Consider the following 19055-nt stretch of genomic DNA (forward strand, 5'->3'; position numbering starts at 1 on the left):
CCTTCCTCTCCGGGGGGGCGTGCCTTACGCCCCGACTACCGGCGGGTCATCCCCGCCTTCCTCGACCTGGGAGGAGACAGGAGGGGAAAAACAACAAAACAAAATGGCGAGAGAAAGGCCAACACGGAGCGACAGAGAGAGAGAGAGGAGAGAGAGAAAAAAGGAACTCACCGGTTCTCTGACGCGCCGTCGCGTGGTCCTCGATCACTACTCCACCCTCTCAGGCGGACTGCAGCCGCTCCTCCCGGGCGGACTGGAGTCAGACCTCCGACCCCCAGCGGACAGAACACCCCTCCGCGTTCCCGGTGTCCCGTGGGGACACTCCTCTGCCCCTGGCAGTGGCCCTACCACCCCAGGCAGTCGGGGAGTCACTTCCCCCCTCCCCCCGCGGACGGCGGTCTTCTCTCAACCCCTCCACGTTCCCGGGGGACAGCAGGGCACTCCTCCACCCCCGGCAGCAGCTCCCTCGCTCCAGGTGGTCGGGGAGTCCCGTCCCCACTCGCCTCGCGGACGGCAGCAGTGCCCCGCGTCCGGGTGGCCGGGCTACTCCGTCCCCCGTCGGACGGCAGCGGCGCTCCCCTGGGTGGACGGCAGTATCGAGGACTCTGCGACGGGAATCCCTCCTCCTTCCCGGGTTTCGGCACCAGTGTAAAGGGGGTTCAGTGGAAAGGAGGAGGCGAGAACCGGCTTGACAACTTAAATAATAATTTAATAAACAACTTAAACAAAACACACAACTATAACACACAGTACAGCTGTCTGTCATTCTCTCTCTCTCGAACTGTTGTCCCCGGCCGCCTTTATCCCTCGCGTGCCCCATCAGGCTGCTTGGGACCGGGTGTGTCTCATTCCAGCCCGGCCCCGCCCTCCTCGGCTCTACAGGTGGGTAAATGATGATAGAAATATATACCTTTAATATGATAGTTGACTATTTGAGATGACAAGAGATGGCGATACGAAAAAGTTGAGCTGAATTCAACTTAATGCAAATGTACTGCAACATAATGCTGCCGTTGAATTGTCCTAACAATCTTTGAGTGCGACGTGCAACAAGAAATGTTGACGGTCACTTAGTTTCTATTTTTGTTGCATTATGCTGGATAATTCCGGCCACAGTGAAATCTCATTGGTCAAAAATGTTGCTCCATATACTGTAGCTGTACATTAAACATGACATGTCTTCTGATTGGCTGCAATTGTCACTTTGCACAGCCATTTCACTTTCATTGTGGACAGAACATTTACTTGACACTGGTTGCGTCATGCCTGGTTAGGGCACGTGTCATCCAGAGATGCTAATGAGATATTATCTATTATCATCCATAATTAGAGGTTATAGTGTGCAAAAATGAAAGAATTGATGTGGAATGGGCAGACGCTTTGTGTGAATGTCATTTGTCTGTTTTTACGCAAGTTTTTGAGACAGACTGATTGTGTATGTGTGTGTAGGTGTGTAGGTGTACGTTGTGACAGACAGGGGTGTTAACACAGGCAGAAGTGGGGGGCGGTCGGTTATGACAGTTCCTGAGAGGCTCTATTCAGATGGACCTGCAGCCCAGCCGTCTAAATTCAATTAACTCCACTGGCTGCTGTTCTGTCACCATTAGTGGTAATTAGTTAAAACATCAGAGTATAAACAGTAAATTGGCTCTAGTAATTAATTCCCCCTCACTAACATATGAGAGCAAGGAGGAAATGAGAGAGAGAATGTGAGAGGGGCAGACCAAAAGCAGTGTGCTGATAAAAAGAAACCTGTAGAGGTTATTGGAGGCTTGTGCTATCAATTATGGTTATGCATTATTAAGGAAACGGTGCTTTTGTGTGTGTGTGTGTGTGTGTGTGTGTGTGTGTGTGTGCATGCCCACTAATGGACAGACATAAAGTAGGCAGCACATGGCATCAGTTACGAAGCCCAACCACTCTGCACACAATATTTGCCATCTGGCCAGGTCTTTTTTTGTCTCTTTTTTTTTTTTCTTTCTTTTAAATACAGTTGGCTAACTTTGTTCTTTATGTTTTTACACTTGACTAAAACAAAGCCAAATCCATATTTAAGCATTTTTGTGTGATTTCATTCTTGGAACATTTGTCAAGGGCACACTAATGGCATGGCTTGACATTACAGACGTTTGTGTGGGTTTTATAGCACAATGTCAGCTCAATGTAAACATTAGCATTCCTGCTTACTCAGGACTGTATTTTTTAGCACAAAAAGCCTATACTACACTTAAGGGACTGATATGATCTCTGACCCCTTGGCCTGGCCATTTTGCACAGCTTCCTGGATCTCTCCTATTCAGCTACATGTGAGAAGCAGCACAGAATGTGTGTCAGCTCTGTCACTGTGTGTATTATTGGACGCTAGGCATTTTGGCCGTTGATGAATGGCCCTGAGTGAAAGGCTTTCGCCCACATGTCCAAAGCCCAGCAGGGCTGACTTCCTCAGGGACGCAAACCTGCTCCAACTGCCCACTCAGCAAACATGGCCCACCTGTTCAGACAAACACATAATTTCTTAGAGCTGCGCAAATCCATCCATATTTAAGTAGAGATGTGCCCTTCCTTGCCTCCTTTCAGTCACAAAGCTAGAGTCGTAATGGCTCTTACCCCTAGGGAGGAGCAGGGGGTGCTGGGACTGAGGTTTGTATAAGGACTGGGGAGAGAAAGAGAGAGATAGAGAAAGAGAGAGTGGGAGAAAGAAAGAGACAGGCAGGCAGGCAAGCTGGCAGATCTAACCCTGCAGTGTCACCCTCATTTCCTGGGTCAGCGCCTGGGTAATGGTCTATTAATTTGCTCCATTTTCCCCTGTGAGGCAAAACTCAATCTCTAGCCGTTTCACTCTGCTGTGCCATCCACAAGGTGATTGATTGAATAAACAGCTGTCACTACTGTGAGCGCTCACACCCACCAACACAAGTCTTATCCTGAACACCATGCACTCAAATCAAACACACACACCACAACAAGCCCTCTTCTCAACACCATTCTGCCCTCGAAGTAAACCCACACACACTAAAGCAAGCCACACTCATCTTTCTCAACTACTGGTCGACCACTATGAGTTTTTCAGCGGCTGATATAATAAAGAATATATACCGTATGTACTAATACAATTTGATGATTGCTGAAATAAAATGAACACTTATTTTAATAATTATTTATTGAAAAACTAAATTGACCTCTAAATTGATAAAGTGGGATGCCTGAAGAAGTGGGCGGGTGCTTTTGCACTCTATTGACAAGACTGTAATTAACAAGGTAGAATTTTGTAATCAATACAAGGGGGAGGTAACACTTCTGTTAATCAGCCAAGCAAACCAATAATCTCACTATTTTCAACAATATTCTCTGCCCCTCTATGTATCTAAACTTGTCATTTTCCGTTATGCCCTTTAAAAAGTCCTTAAAGTTGTTTGTGCATTTAGATAATGATGTTTCCTCCCCTCTGATGAACATAGTTATGAATTTGGCCTTATAACTGGCTCCCATTTCCACATGACTGCCAGCGCATCATCCGTACGCCCTGCACATATGCTGATTATACACATCAAACCTATATCATCTTCAGCCAAACACTCCTCCCTGCTGATCCAGCCACTAAGATTGAATGACAGAGCGATACAGACAGAGAACCACTCCCCTCTCAAGTGCTGATTGCATTTGCCTTTTTAAATATGACACCCTGCGTATGTGTGATGTGCGAGCCGCGTGATCAGGGGTGTGTGTAGCCGCTGTTTAACAGCACAATGCATCACTGTCAGTGGTGATCGGCCTCCGTGCATGCGGTTAGCACCGACGCCAATGCTGGTGCTCGTCAGGTCCCAAACTGAGGATGACCTCGTTCCATTTCATCAGACGTCCTCTCGATTGAGGCGCGATGCCTTATTCCCCTCCCCACTTTTTCACCTAACCCTGAGTAATCACCCCAGCAACTGTCCAGCCTGCTTAAGCTTTCCTATGCTCACTTACAATAAAGTGGAAAAGCTCATGCATACACACACACAGAGCCTGGGCCGTTCCCATTATCAGTCTAATTCCCCTCCTTTTGCCTATAAAGCACATATTTCCCATTATGGAGATGACTTCTAGCGGCTCACCTTGCTCTGATTTAGGGAAGAGGGGAGGCAAAAAATGGCTCGCTTGATTTATTTGATTGCACATACAAGGATGTGTCATTTTAGAAGATGCATAGTATAAAGAGGTGTGTGTGTTTGTTTGTGTGTGTGTGTGTGTGTGTGTACAGGTTTAACCTCCATTGTTGTCCCCACAATGATAGTAAATCCTGAGATCACCTACATTGTGGGGACCAGCCAGTGGTCCCCATGAGTGAAATGGCTTAGTAAACATACTAAACGATGTTTTTTTCAAAATGAAAAAATGCAAGAAGTTTTCTGTGCATGTTTTCTTAGAGATAGGTTTAGGATTAGGGGATAGAAATTATCGTTAGATCCACATAAAATCCATAGAAGTCTATGGAAAGTACCCACGATAATATAAAACAAATTGTGTGTGTGTGTGTGTGTGTGTGTGTGTGTGTGTGTGTGTGTGTGTGTGTGTGTGTGTGGCCTTAAGGCAAGGAGAGAAAAAAAGAAGCCTCTGAAAGGGAAAGGAAAAAAAGCCATCTCTGAATCAAATCAAATTCCTCTTATCGGGCATTATTTGATGACGTTATCAGACAACATAATGTGGTTACATTTGGCAAGAGGCTGAGTGATTTCACTGTTTACTAATGTTGGCGTGTTTAAGGGCAGGTGGAGAAAGGGAGGGTGGATGCAATGAGGCAGGCGTAAACACTTGATGCATGCAAGGAAACCCATTTAACTCTGTGATCTGGTATTAAAAGAAGAAATGGGAATTCATTAGGGTGGACAAGGAGAGCAAAGATTTTTTGGTGGGGAGGACTGGTGGTATCACTTTGTATTTTAAAATATTATGGTGTAAATTAACACCTTTAGACCTTAATAATTTAAATTTTGGTCAACATGAGCATCCAATAATTTTTGTGACAGCACTAAATGTGGTATCAGTATTACAAATCAAAACTTCCGTCTACCCCTTTGTGGTGATACATTAAAGGAATATTCCGGATTCAATGCAAGTGAAGCTCAATCGACAGTATTTGTGGCATAATGTTTATAACCACAAACAAAAATTTTGAGGAGGGCCTTTTCTTTAAAAAAGCAAAAATTAAGGTTACAGTGAGGCATTTACAATGGGGCCAATTTTTGGAGGATTTAAAAGCAGGAATGTGAAGCCTATAATTTTATGAAAGCACTTACATTAATTATTCTGTCAAAACTGATGTATTATTTGAGCTGTAAAGCTGTTTATATCTTCATTTTTACAGTAATGTTAGGATTTGTTGACATTACATCGTCATGGCAACAAAGTTTTTAAATTAGCTATAAATGTACACAGTAAAGGTTAGTAAGCGATTTTATCACACTAGAATCATGTTAACATATAATATGTCTTGTGGTTATACATTTAAAACAGTGAGTATTTTAACATCTACAAATTGGCCCCCATTCACTTCCATTGTAAGTTCCTCACAAGAACCCAGATTTGTGCTTTTTTTAAAGAAAAGGAGGGGCAAGTCAGAATTATTTTTTGTGGTAATCAATTGTGATGAGGAGGAGGGCATTGCCGGGCCATGATGGTGCATGGCCGGCAATGAATCAGCTGATCAGAGGGAGAGCGAGATGAGCGAGATGCGGCCGCATTGTGTGTGTCTGTTTGTCTTATGCTTTATGTTTGTTTTATGTTGAGTTTTGCATTAAAAATTTATGTTGACTGTTCAGCCTGTTCCCACCTCCTCCTTGCCTGTCCTTATACTGTTTCATCAAAATTATGCCACAAATACTGTTGATTGAGCTTAACTTTTATTGAACTCAGAATATTCCTTTAATTTCATTGGTCTGTTCATATTTCAATTTATATACATTATATACAGTAGTAGTCAATCAATATATGGAATTTTCAAAGATATATTCTTCAACTTTTACATTTGGTTCCACCAAACTTGAAAATTATACACAAAGATGAGCAGAACATTTTTATTTTAATCTGTTTACTTTCATCTCCATGCAGTGTGAACAGTGTGTTTTTGTAAGATGGGATCTGTTTGGTACAGTTAGGTACCTGTGGGTGCAGTGATCAACTTTACAGGAGGCAGCTGGGGCTTGTGAATTTACCCATTCCCAGGTGAGCCTGGCAGGATGTGTATATACAATATTGTATATGTGGGGCAGCCCTTCTGAACAGCCTCCCTCTTGAGCTCAGCTCAACATGGGCACACTGTAAGCAAAGAGAGATTTCCAAAAGCACATGCTCTCTCCCTGTGCCCATTAGTGGCAGCTTTGTTCTCTCGCCAGTATGTTAAGAGTTCTCTGTTCTGTTCACCAAACACAAACACACATGCACACTACGCTCAGAACTTATTTCTTACTCCAAGCAAACCAGACGAAGACCATTAAAGCCATTGAACTAGTGAATTTGCTGCAATTATGAGAGTCATGTTCAGTAGGACTTGCCTAAACAGGGATGCGTGGTGTTGCTATAAAATCTTTAACTGATGCCTTGTATGATACATTAAACATCAATTTTCTATTTAAACATTTCACAGTATCTGCTGTGCTGGGTTTTATAGACACAGATATGTAATCATGGAGGTTTTGTCTTGCATTTGGAAGCAGTTAAATAAATAGGCACATGCTGTTTGAATTATGCTGCATGAGGCTAAATGAGAGGAGAGACAGACAGCTTACAGCCCCAGCCGGAGTTGCCGGTGGCGGTCTGCCAGCTACCAGGGAAGAGCGCGTTTGAGGCGGCTTCTGTGGAGCTCTTATTCTGTCTCTTTTTTTTTTACACAGCAGCTTGTAAAACAACATGCAAGGAGTGTCAGAGGCAGCTAGACACAAATGCTACATCACCACACAGTTAGCGGCCAAGCTAGCTCAATTCTGCCTTCTCGGAGGCAGCAAGAGAAACATCCCTGTTCAAAAGACTATATGTTGTGTTTTGGATAAAACACCAGCATAAACCAGCCTGGACCAGATGGATATCATTCTGAGCAGGGAGGGAACAATTCTGATGCTTTTCGTCTGCTGAAGACCAACCAGGGAAATTAACATGTGTTAACTCAGCCATCCAGTGTGTAATTGTGCTATCAGTGAGGTTAGGAAGGGGTTATGTGTGATGAAAGTGCTTTTAATAATTAGGGAGCATCTAACGCAGAGAGAGGCCGCTAGCTCTGGCCCTCATTAGCTGTGCTATCACACTGAAGGTCTGGGTGAAGGGATGTACTATGATAAAGATGTGCTCTGTATGGTTAAGAGAGAGAGAGAAAAAGAAGAGAGAAAGAGAGAGAACGAGAAAGGGAGAGAAAGAGATGAGATGTTCCATCACAGCAAATTAGAGAAGATCAGGCCAGCACTCAGTCAGAGCTGTCAAAGACACCCCTCTCTCTCTAGCTCTCTGTCTCTCTCTGTGTGTGTGTCTCACTCTCACAGCATGGCATTTAGGTGAGAAATCTCCACACTAAAAAGTTCTGTCAGTCCTATTTCCTTGTTATTGCCCCTCTCTGCGCGCTGGTCTCACTGGCCCTTCAGATTAAATGGAGTCCCCACCTTTTTCCGTGTAGGGGTCCGGCGTAGAGGGGCATCCCACATTAATCATCTTTAACGTGCTGACAAGCAGCATGCGCCAAACCCCCTCCATACCTCAGGATTTATCTCTCTGTTTTCTGGTAGCTATCACTCACCTCCCTTAGATAGAGAGAAAGAGAGAGATGGAGGGAATAAGAAAGAGGAAAGGGACACTTTAGGGACCACATGTGGTGTAGATGGGGGTAAGTGGCAGTGTTATTCGATATGGTTAATGAAAACTGAACCAAAGCTATGAGAACATTTTGTTAACTAAAACAAAGCAAATAAATAAATAAATAAAGATTTGTATGACTCCATAATCCATAATTTGTGTGACTCCATAACTAAAAAAATTCTTTAAAAATGCTAAATGTTTGCAAACTTTCTGCATTAAACATGAAAATACCACTAGATACTGTAGCAATAGCACTATATAGTCCTGAGAAATTTAACAGTGATGAATATATTTACATTATATCAGTTAACTATACAGCTACTGAAAACATTTTTTTTTTTTTTTGATTAAATAAACTGAAACAAAAAACATTGAACAATATAGTGAAAACTAACGAAAATGAAACAAATTTGAAAGGACAAATTGAAAATAAAATAGAAACAAAAGCTAAATTAAAAATTAAAAACTATAATAACCCGGCACTTTTGTGACATTTGTGTGTGTCTAAGGTTGAAGGTCTGTATGTTTGTGTGCGTGAGTGTGTGTGTTGGTCTGAGTCCCTGCAGCCCTCACTAGGGAGAAATGATTAATCACTAGCTGTCTCTATTAGTCAATTCTCTCTGGGGAGGATGTAGACACCAACACCACACTGCATGCACACAAAATGGGGCGGTCTATAGGAAAAACATTAGACCACCACTCTAACACACACACAATCACACACACATGGATATATGTGAAGCTTTGACACACTCAGGTGCTTGCAAACCCACGGCCATTTTGACACACACACAAATACACACCCCTTTGCTCCATGGGCCTTCATCAGTCTTTGCGATGACAGACAGATGATTTAGTGTGTCTTCTATTGTGTGAATGCTCTCCGTCTTATGTTAACATCAAAGCTGCCAAATGACCAGCTCTCTATATGTGCGAGTGTGTGTGTCTGTTTTCTGGGAGACAAGTGACAGGAAGGTGGTTTAGGTCCCGACAAGCGCTTGACCAAACCATCATGACTTCATTACTGAGCCCATTGATTGTGTACGGATGAATTAAAGAGCCAGTTTCAAGAGGCACACACTCATTTTCTCCTCACACACAGAAATAGGGACACACACACACACAATCACATGCTCTGTTAACAGATCCCATCATGCACACATAACAGAGTCAGAGTTACACTCTGTCAAAAAAACTGTCTGACATGTCAATAAACAAAAAAGGGAAACTAAAAATATATAAATACACATGAAAATACATGGCCGGCCAGAATTTGCATTAGTGTTCTTGTTACATTGTAATTATACATTAATTACACAGTAGTACTAATGAATAACATATTACAGTTTTTCTGAATTGCTAAAACACTAAACCCCATTCTCTGATCCAAATGCTCAGTGGCCTAAACCCATTTGTCGAAACAATCACTCTTTTTGCAAAACTCTAAACACATTCTCTCTCACTAAAACACATTTCGCACTATGATGCACTTGTGTTGCAAAACGGTAAATACAGGCAGCAAAAGTTAAACACAACTACAACACAGTTGTCACTGTTTACACAACGACTCAAAATTGTTCACACTTGTTTCTAATGATGTGAAAACGTGATGCTGAGGCAGAATGAATGCAGTTGCATAACATTTTTGAGTGACTGTAATGTGTTTTACTGTAGTTGAGTTACTGTAATATGTTTTAGATTTAGAGTGTTCTTTGTTCTTTGGGGTTTTGCAGTGGACTATTGTATTTCTGCAGTATGCAAGTGCTGAATTTACAGACATTCTGTATTACTTGTAGTACTTACAGTATACAATATATTCACTGTACTATTGTAAGTTGTGATTACTATACTTTTTTGACAGTAACTGCAAAATGTGCTAACTATATACAGTGTGTGTGTGTGTATATATATATATATATATATATATATATATATATATATATATATATAGATAGATAGATAGATAGATAGATTTTTTTCTTTTTTTTTTTTTTTGTAACTACATACCCTAGATGCTGTGTTCTCCATTTTCTGATGTAGTGTTTAATGAATGGTCTGTAGTGTTTATATATTGACTTGCTGTGTATGATCCGAAAGCATTGTTTGATTTTGAGCACAGATGAAATGGTTTTGAGCGATTGTTTGATTTTGCCAGAAGAATCAGGGGTTTTGTAAATGTAGTTTGAAGATTTGGTTTTGTGTTTAAAGTTGGGAGAAAATGGGTGAAGTTTTCAAGAAATGTGTTTTAACAATTCTGAAAAACTGTAACATATGTTAATATATCATATTAACATATGAGTAAAAAAAAACCTTTTTGAATTAAGTTGTGTAGTGTTTTGGATAATGACTGTGTGGGCAATATAGCAACATATGTCATTCCTACACAAATCCAAACGCCAGGCTGTCTGATTTCATGTTGCAAATGGCCACATGAGAGAAACATTGTGAAAAAGCATTGGATTGGAGAGATTTATCTGCTGTAGAATGGGTCTGGACCTCTCTTTGTTTACTCTTGCAGACGGTGATTGCTTTGGCACGACTCAAATTATCTTGTCAGGGCAATAAAGCTGACCGTTGCTGAGGAGAGGAGAGGAGAGGAGGAGAAAGAGAGTGAGAGAGTAACGGAGTGAGAGAGAAAGGGAGATGTGGTAAAGATGGGCATACAAATGAAAAGGAATTATAAAAAATGATATAGTAGAAAACCGTGTCAGACATTTACTTCATTCTTTTTTATTTATTTGTCCCCTTTAATTGATTTGTAGAGACATTTTTACATTTAAAAGGGCAGATTTAACATATAACACACAGCGTGATGATTTGTCTTATATTTTGGTAACACTTTAAAATAAGGTTGTGTAAGTTAACTTTAGTAAATGCATTAGGTATCATGAACAAACAATAAAATATTTTTAAAGCATTTATTAATCTTGGTTAATGTTAATTTATGAAAACACAGTTGTTCATTGTAAGTTCATGTTAGTTCAAAAGGCATTAATTCAAGTTAACATACATCTTTTCATTTTAAGAATGTATTAATATATTGAAATGAACATTAATATGGTTAAAAGAATTATTCATTGTTATGTTAACTAATGATAAGGAATACAACCTTATTTTAAAGTGTTACCTATATTTCAATTGAAATTAATTAATTGAAATGGTCATTGGCTGAACCAATAATTAGATTGGCCTAGGACAGAATAATATGTAATAAATCAAAAGTTTGATAACAGATAAAATCTTCATCGATATTCCCCCCACATTTTAAATATCTGGGTTTTTTGTCAATTTTAGTGCCATTTTTGCCTCTGGAAGAGAAAATGAAAGAAACATCAGATGGTAATATCATTGTACTTTGATATACTGTATTCCATAGTACTTAGTGATTGTTATATTAATATACCATGGTATTTAAATTGTACTCCAAAGTACTTTAAATAATACTATTGCATTACCACTGCGCATGTTCAAAAAGCATGGTATTACCATGGTACTTTACATATTACGAAAGAAAAAAGAAAAAAAGAAAGAAAGAAAGAAAGAAGGTGAGGGGTGAGAACGGAAAACAAATAAAGCAGATGGCCAGAAAATGAGAAATAGATGGGCAGGATGCTGCTGGACAGAGATGGGGGGGGGGGGGGTTGCAAAAAAAGGGTGGTGAGAGAAAGAGACACACAGAATTGTAATCGATTACCTATTTTTCAAAGTCACTTAAAGTGTCCAGAGTGTGGGGCCGTTAAGTAGTGCTGCTGGAGAATATAGGGGATGGGTATGCGTAGGCACGCTTGACTGGGGACAGGAGAGGGAGGGAGGGGAGAGTAGGGGAATGGAGGGGAATGGGGTAGGCAGGTGGAAAGATGTATGGAGGAGGGAGGGGGAGTTTTGGGATGCTAACACTGACCCTGCTAGCTCTTTACTGATGTATCTTTGCTCTTGCAGGAAATGGGTCTGACAGGCCAATATGTGAGCAGAGGATATGTGCCTCCATAGGGACTTTGCCGCATGTATGCGCACATGTGTGCTTGTGTGTGTTTACAAGTGTTTGTCGCATGTTTGTCTGTGAGTGTGTGTGTGTGTGTGTTTGTGTGTGCATAGACAGAAGTGTTACTGATCCATCATCCTCTCAAACGGTACACACATCGTGTGAAGACAAACACCACAGTGCCCTCTGAAATCAAGGACGGGCTCATACTGAGCTTGGGGCTTTATGTACATAGAAGAACCAGGATTACAGGCCCGCTGTGTGTGTTTGTATTTCTGTGTGCAACCTGCCCCCAAGTTACCTCATCATCTCGACAAAAGATACTCACTAACCCTTGCTGCAACAGATCAATAGCTGCCTCCCAGACATTAGAACCAAACTGCAAAAGATCAGACAGTTGTTATGTACTTACTTGATTTGATAATTGGACATAGTGTAAAACAACAGTACACAGGTGGAAAAGGATCTGTAAAGTGTGTGTCATATCATATACATCATATCAACTAGTGAATTACACAGTGTATGTGCAATTCAGAGAATTTCCAAGGGCACATAGGGATGTGTGATTTCCATACTTCCTGTTTGCGTACACTATGTGCAAATGTTTGTGCTTTGAGTTGGGTAAGCAGACTCACCATGTGACTTACAGCTGTAGTTTGTTGGTAACAGTCAGTTCATCCAGGATATCCTGTTTGGGGGAGGATCTATTGTCCCATGAGCTAAAAATAGTTGCTGTGATTGGCTAGTTCCACATCTGAGAGATCGAGAGATAGCAGAGTAAAACAGGAAGTTTCGTCCCTGATTGTTTTTGCTCATTTATACATTTATACAGCAGCATTTAGATCATTCACATGAAGAAAAAAAATGTGTTAGTCTACTCACAAGCAGCCACGATGCACCCACCAAAACATTCTTTCGCACATGGACAGACTTTAACATAAATAAACGACCACTTGTGCATGTTAAAAGAGATGTGAATTCATGTACGCATGCCTACTTGTTTATGAGAAAATGCCTGTTTTTTTTTATTTGGAGATACTATAAACAGCTGCACAAAGACACCAAAGCATCTGAATGTTTACAATGTTTTTGTTTTGTTTTGTTTGTTTAACTAATGAAGTCACAAAATTTCCTGTGTTTCATGATAACTGCGGATATCGTCACTAAAAACATGTTTGAGTGTTGGTCTACTGTTGTACTTTTTAATACACTGTATGATAAATATCATTTTGGTTTGTGTATACCGTATGTACAGTATATAGAATAGAATAGAACACATACAATATGCAAATATAATATTATTCCATACAGTTCAACTACAATACAAAACAATGTGTGTATATATGGGTTGTGTATAAGTGTATGAAGTATGTGCGAGATTGAGATGCAGCTGAGGTGTCACAAGTGCAGTGGTGTTACTGTCTGTGCGGAGTTGTGGATCTGGTTTAATGAGGGAACAGGAGACAGGAGGCCGAGGGTGACGGATTCTCCTGAAGAAATCTGAGCCATTTAATCCACAAAGTCCAGAGAGAGAAAAGAAGACAGCACTGAGCAGTCATATGACCCATGCTCATCTCTTCACTTAATCAAAACTGTGCCAAAGCCTGTCTTTCAGGGAGTTCTTACATCATGTCCCACTTTTGCCTCATTTTTATTAGTGATGGTGAAGAAGGCACAAGAGATTTTGTGGGGAGACACAATAGCCGCGTTTCCACTACCGGGCCAAATGAGGGTGTGCTAGTGTGTGCCAGGGCCAGTTGTGTTTCCACTGTCACTTCCGAGGCTTCATCGTGCCTTCTCTGGGCTTCCTCAGGGCCAATGGCCAAGCACCCTGGCCCACCGAATACGCCAAAGAAGGCCAACTGAGGATTGAGGCGGTGTCAGTGTCAAAGACAGAGTTTAGCTGATTCAGGTCATAGGTTTCAGCACTAAGATACTCATTTCCCAATCTTTCATATCTAGCTACAAGCTTACCTCAACAGATTAACAGAGAATAGACAATCATCAGTACTGGTCAGTAGAAGAAATCAGAGCTCTTCTGAATATCTGGGCTGATGAAAATGTGCAATGTCAGGTCGGCAGCATTTGCCGAAATGAGGACATGATTAAGACATTTTTAGCCGAACTTGCCAAGTTGTGTATCCAACACACAACGGTACAGGTTCGGGAAAAAGTTAAACAAAATTGGGACACAGTACAAATCTGTGTTCTGTTTTATGGGCTAGCCAGTTTCCAGAGTCTGATACAACAGCATGAGTTTCCCTCTTGCTTGTGAGAGGGGGCGGGGTGTGTGACGTTGGTACCAGGGTGGCATATTAAGGGCAAGTTTTAGGGCAATGCTGTGAGGCTATTGGCCCGATGGTGGGAATGCAGATTGATTTTGGTCTTGCGGCTCAAGGACTGAGTCTATTGGCCCTGGCTGACCAGCTGATAGCCCTGGCCCGCACTGGCCTGATAGTGGAAAAATGGCTATTGTTATCTATGCCAAACTTGAACCTGCATTTCCTTGAGCATCGCAGCTCACCGTGTCAGGAGCACATGCACTTATCACTGCACCACGACTCCAACCAACAATAGAATCTTAAATATGAAAAATATTCCCAAAATTCCCAAACTCTCTTTAAAGTAGTAAAAGGTGGCCTAGTTTTCAAGTTCCTGGAGCCATCCTATCTTTAGAATCCTATCTAATCTGTTTAGTAACCATGGCGATTTGAGTTAGGAAACTTGAATTTGTCCGATCTTAACTTTAGATTTAAGATAGGAAGTTTCTGTTATATGCCCACTGGAGAATTTCTAGAATTCTTGCAACAAGTAGGTCTCAAGGAAGTTCAGATATTCATCCATCTTCTGTGCTTCTTGGCATCAGAAAAAACATCTTGTTAATTTGTTGCTTAATAAATTAACCTTGCTCTCTTTCCCCTACTTCTCTCTTTCTGTCTGTTCTTCAGGTAAGAAGAAGGTTTCACTCTATGACAGTCAGGCACCAATCTGCCCCATCTGTCAGGTGTTGCTGCGTCCAGGAGAACTGCAAGAGCACATGGAGCAGGAGATGGAAAGGCTCACCCACATACACATCAGGTACAACACTCACACATCTATACTTGCCATACTCTGACAGCTCCATCAGTTCTTGTCATGGTTATCCAAATCCTCCCTTTAACAAATGAAGCACATTGGCTGCTGTCCCTCACTTAAAAGTTGGATCTGAGAAATTAGCAGCATGGACACCTGCTACAGGTTTAGTGCTCCAGTGAGAGTAGAGACAGGTGCTTTTCCTCCCTACCATCCATCAGCCTACATAGCCTTTCATGTTGCCAGGTTAAGCATGGCAAGTGAATCACAGAGATCCAGCACAGCACCCATCATTCATTCATTGCCTGAGGCTTTCCAGCAGGGCAAGGCAGCCTGGAGCAATAGAGTAGAGGACCCCGCTGCTGGTACATCAACCCAAACGAGCAGGTTAAAGCACTGTGTTCTTTTCATACAGCATCAGACACTCTTCACCCACCCAAACCCTATTTTGAGGCAGGAAATCTCACTCTGTGAGCCTTGAGGAACATTAGCCATAACAAGAAACATTGAACTGCGTATCTTTTGGTCACATATGTGTCATAGACTGAGCCCTCTCTGTGTATTGTGACGAGAGGAACCAGGACATATTCCCCTTCAAACATCTCTTTGTCCACTTTTCCCATTTAATAGATCAAGGGTCGGCAACCTATGGCACACGTGCCAGTATTGGCACGCGGAGGGGTAATCACTGGCACGCCAGCAACTGCAAGAGAGAAGTAGTCTATTTTATTTATAAATATATATTTCTATATATATATAAATTCACGCACCTGCATTCCTATCTACATCTTGATGTAAACCTTCCTCATGATCACGCAGCATGTTTCATGAGCTGAATGGGAAGCTAAACAAAAAGTTAAAATGTGACGAGACTGCAGTATATCCAACAGACTTGTGCAGCGCGTGCAAGCCATTCGGGCATCATGAGCTGGCAGCACTTCACTTTCGGTTAATCGCGCGAGTAAACGCACCCGCTTTGCTTCAGTCAGTCTGCGCGGATGACAGTCTACATTCCGTGTTTCATTTTTGCTTTCTGAACAACACGTGATGTAGTAAGGAAAACACCACTATTAATCCTTGAGATTTCCAACCCAGCATACAGGTACACCCTCCTTAAGCCATGGTCACACTCAAAATTACATTAAACGATTAAAAGAGAAAATATCAACCCACATCGTGTGGTTCAAAAATCGGAGTCTATTCAAAATATAAATTAAACCTGGAAATAAAGTTGTAGGATTTTGCAGGTGTGATTCACCGGAAAGGGCTAAATAGTTGATCGGCTTGTGATGCTCGAATGGCTGGCTTGCACGCACAGCACGAGTCTCATCATACATTACCTGTAATAGTGTTTTGTCTCCCATTCAGCTGATGAAAACACGCTTCGTGATCATGAGGAAGGATTACATCAAGATTGTAATGCAGGTGTGAAAAACTTCTTATAAATAAAATAGACTGTTCCTCTCTCGCTGTTGCTTGCGTACTAGTGATTACCCCTCTGCGTGATTTTGAAAAATGTATGACATTACATAAGAAATATTTAAGATTCCACACAATTTCGTGATCAGTAATCAAATAAGCAAATTAGTGACATTAACAGTGTTAACTCATTTTCTACAAAAAGACAGGTTTTCTTTCATTAAAGCACTTTCACAAGATGCTCTGTGAAAATTCACATGCAGGATCATGATTATATCATAATCATCGGGTTTTGCAAAACAATTACACTCAAACTGTTGTGCTGATAATATCATTTGTAATAAAAAATAAACGATTAAATTAGAAAAATGCAAAATAGAAACTTAGGATTTTCATAAGTGGACTTCACAAGTTTGTGTGTGTGTGTGGGGGGGGGGGGTCTTGGCACAGGCATTGACCAGGAAAATAAAAAAATGGCACTTGTGCATGGCATATGTCAAAAAGGTTGCCGACCCCTGTAATAGATTATGCCTCTGGGCAGAAGATGGGGTAAAATGGAGAACGAGAGAGAGCAAGATATTAGTTCTCAGCAGGATGTCTCTCCTGTGCGAGTGTTATCCATCACACGGCAGTGAGGAGTTGACTTTAATAATTAATAAAGGGCACTGGGCCGCCCTCCCCTGCGGGCCGTGGCTATGGACACTGACTTAGCTATGGGCCTCTGCCGCTCCTGCCTGTTTGATGGTGGCGGTTATTTAAGGAAATAGCATCATCGTTCCTGGCCTGTCAGGGTTGGATGCTGCACGGCATTACGGGCCCGTGATTTAGCCTCTGCTCGGCTCCTTTTAACCCCTGCTTATAGCCAGGAGAGTTATATTCCCACTACAAGCCATAGGCAGCCCAGTCGCTTAATATTGATTTAGGATACTGTGAAAGGAGAGAAAGAGAAATAGAGCAATTGTGAAATTATATAGGGACTGAAGAAGGAAGGAGAGTTTAGTTAAGGAAATATAGAGAGAATATAGTTTTCACTTAGAATGTTTACTGATTTTGTGTAAATTGACTGAAATCCTGTAAATTATTCCTATGTTACAGCAACATAATCCATATTTTAAAGTCAAAGTCCATTTATTTGTCATATACACATACACGCAAGTCAGCTCCAGTTTAAACTGTGCATTTGTACAAATTGTATCGTAATAGAAACAATAAGAGAAAAAAACATAAGAATACAAGAATATGTGATAATGCTCTGTTACACCTTGTCCAAACTAGGCACAAAGTAACGAGTTACGTAAGGAATAATTGACAAAGGATAGTTGAATTGTTGAAAAATAATGCACACCCGAGGTGGTAATGCGGTTATGACCGCGCAGCGGTGTGCATTATTCAATTATTCCACTTATACCACGGTTACCAGATCTTAAGACATCGTTCAGGGTTTTATCTCAAGGCATTTTCTGGTTTTCATCCCTAAAATGCTCTTATGAATGGAACTACTTTCTTCCACCATGGATTCAGCATCTTGCTTTAATACAGTCCAAGCCTTCATTGCTAATTCGAAAACGTCACGTTAGAACTAGCAACGGAGGCTTGCACTGCTTAACACAAGGACTTACTGGAGTAATAAGGTAGTGCGTTTGTGCATATGTGTGTGAGTTTGTTTTTGAGAGATCGAAAGAGAGAAACTCAGAAAATGCTTCTGGGATTACCTTTTTTTGTTGCAGCTCTCATCAGAAGTAAAATCACTTCAAAATCAGCAAGATGCGTGTCACCATATTCCTGTTATAAACCTTAATAACTTTTTTCATCCCCACTGAGATGCAATAGTGCACTGACATGACGATTCTGTTATTCTCTTTATGTTTGGGCCTTAAGTGTGTGCGTTACGCATATAATGTGTGTCCACGAGTGTGGGAGTGTGTGTGAGAGAGAGGGGGATCATGAGGGTTTTTCCCACAAATATCTCAGATAATATAGAAACTGTTGTATTGACCAAGTATATCTTGCTTTGATACAGCTCAAGCCTTCGTTGCTAATTCAAAAACGTAAATTTAGAACTAGCAACGAAGGATGTGCTGCTTTTCTGTGTGTGTGTGTGTGTGTGTGTGTGTGAAAGCAAAATGGGGGGAGGGGGGTGATAGCGTGGTGCTTTGCACTATAGCTATGTGAGACTGATTAGGGTAAAATACATTGAAACATTGAAAGTTATTTAGGATAATTGAAATTGTTGTATTGATCAAGTCGCGGGGGTGCGGCTCTATTGGTTGGTCACGTCTCTAGTCTCACAAAGTGTGTATGTGTGTGTGTGTGCGCATGTAAGTGAGTGTGTGCTTATGTGAGCATGCGTGTGCGTATGTGAGCATGTGTGTGTGTGTGTATGTGAGCGTGTGTGTGTGTGTGTGTGTGTGTGTGAGCATGTGTTAGTGTGTGTATGTGTTCGTGTGTGTGTGTGTGAGCATGTGTGTGTGCATATGTGTGTTTGTGTGTGCATATGTGTGTGTGTGTATGTGTGTGTGTGTGAGTGTGTGTAAGTGCGGGGGAGACGAGGGAGCACGAGAGCTCTTTTTAACCAAAATTGAAATAAATGTAGGATATTTTAGACAATGTTTGAAGTTCTTAACTGATTTACTTTAACCAATGTCTTTGTTTTAACTGGTTATTTTGTTGTGGTAGCCTGTAGGGCTCTTTGAAATAACTGAAATAATTTGGCGAAGTGATATGGAACCATTACGCGGTCAAGACCTGGAACTACTTTATA

General features: G+C 41.3%; 1 protein-coding gene across 7 annotated transcripts in view; it reads left to right on the forward strand.

Moving 5' to 3' along the window:
• Positions 1-19055, forward strand: part of LOC127442125 (E3 ubiquitin-protein ligase RNF220-like) — a 159257-nt gene that overhangs the window by 91889 nt on the left and 48313 nt on the right. For all 7 annotated transcript variants that reach the window (XM_051699938.1, XM_051699941.1, XM_051699939.1 and 4 more), the window contains exon 3: positions 14752-14881. In XM_051699938.1, coding sequence (XP_051555898.1) covers positions 14752-14881 — 130 coding nt within the window. The remainder of the gene's footprint in view (positions 1-14751; positions 14882-19055) is intronic.

The sequence above is a fragment of the Myxocyprinus asiaticus genome, chromosome 6 (assembly GCF_019703515.2).
Source record: "Myxocyprinus asiaticus isolate MX2 ecotype Aquarium Trade chromosome 6, UBuf_Myxa_2, whole genome shotgun sequence".
NCBI lineage: Eukaryota > Metazoa > Chordata > Actinopteri > Cypriniformes > Catostomidae > Myxocyprinus > Myxocyprinus asiaticus.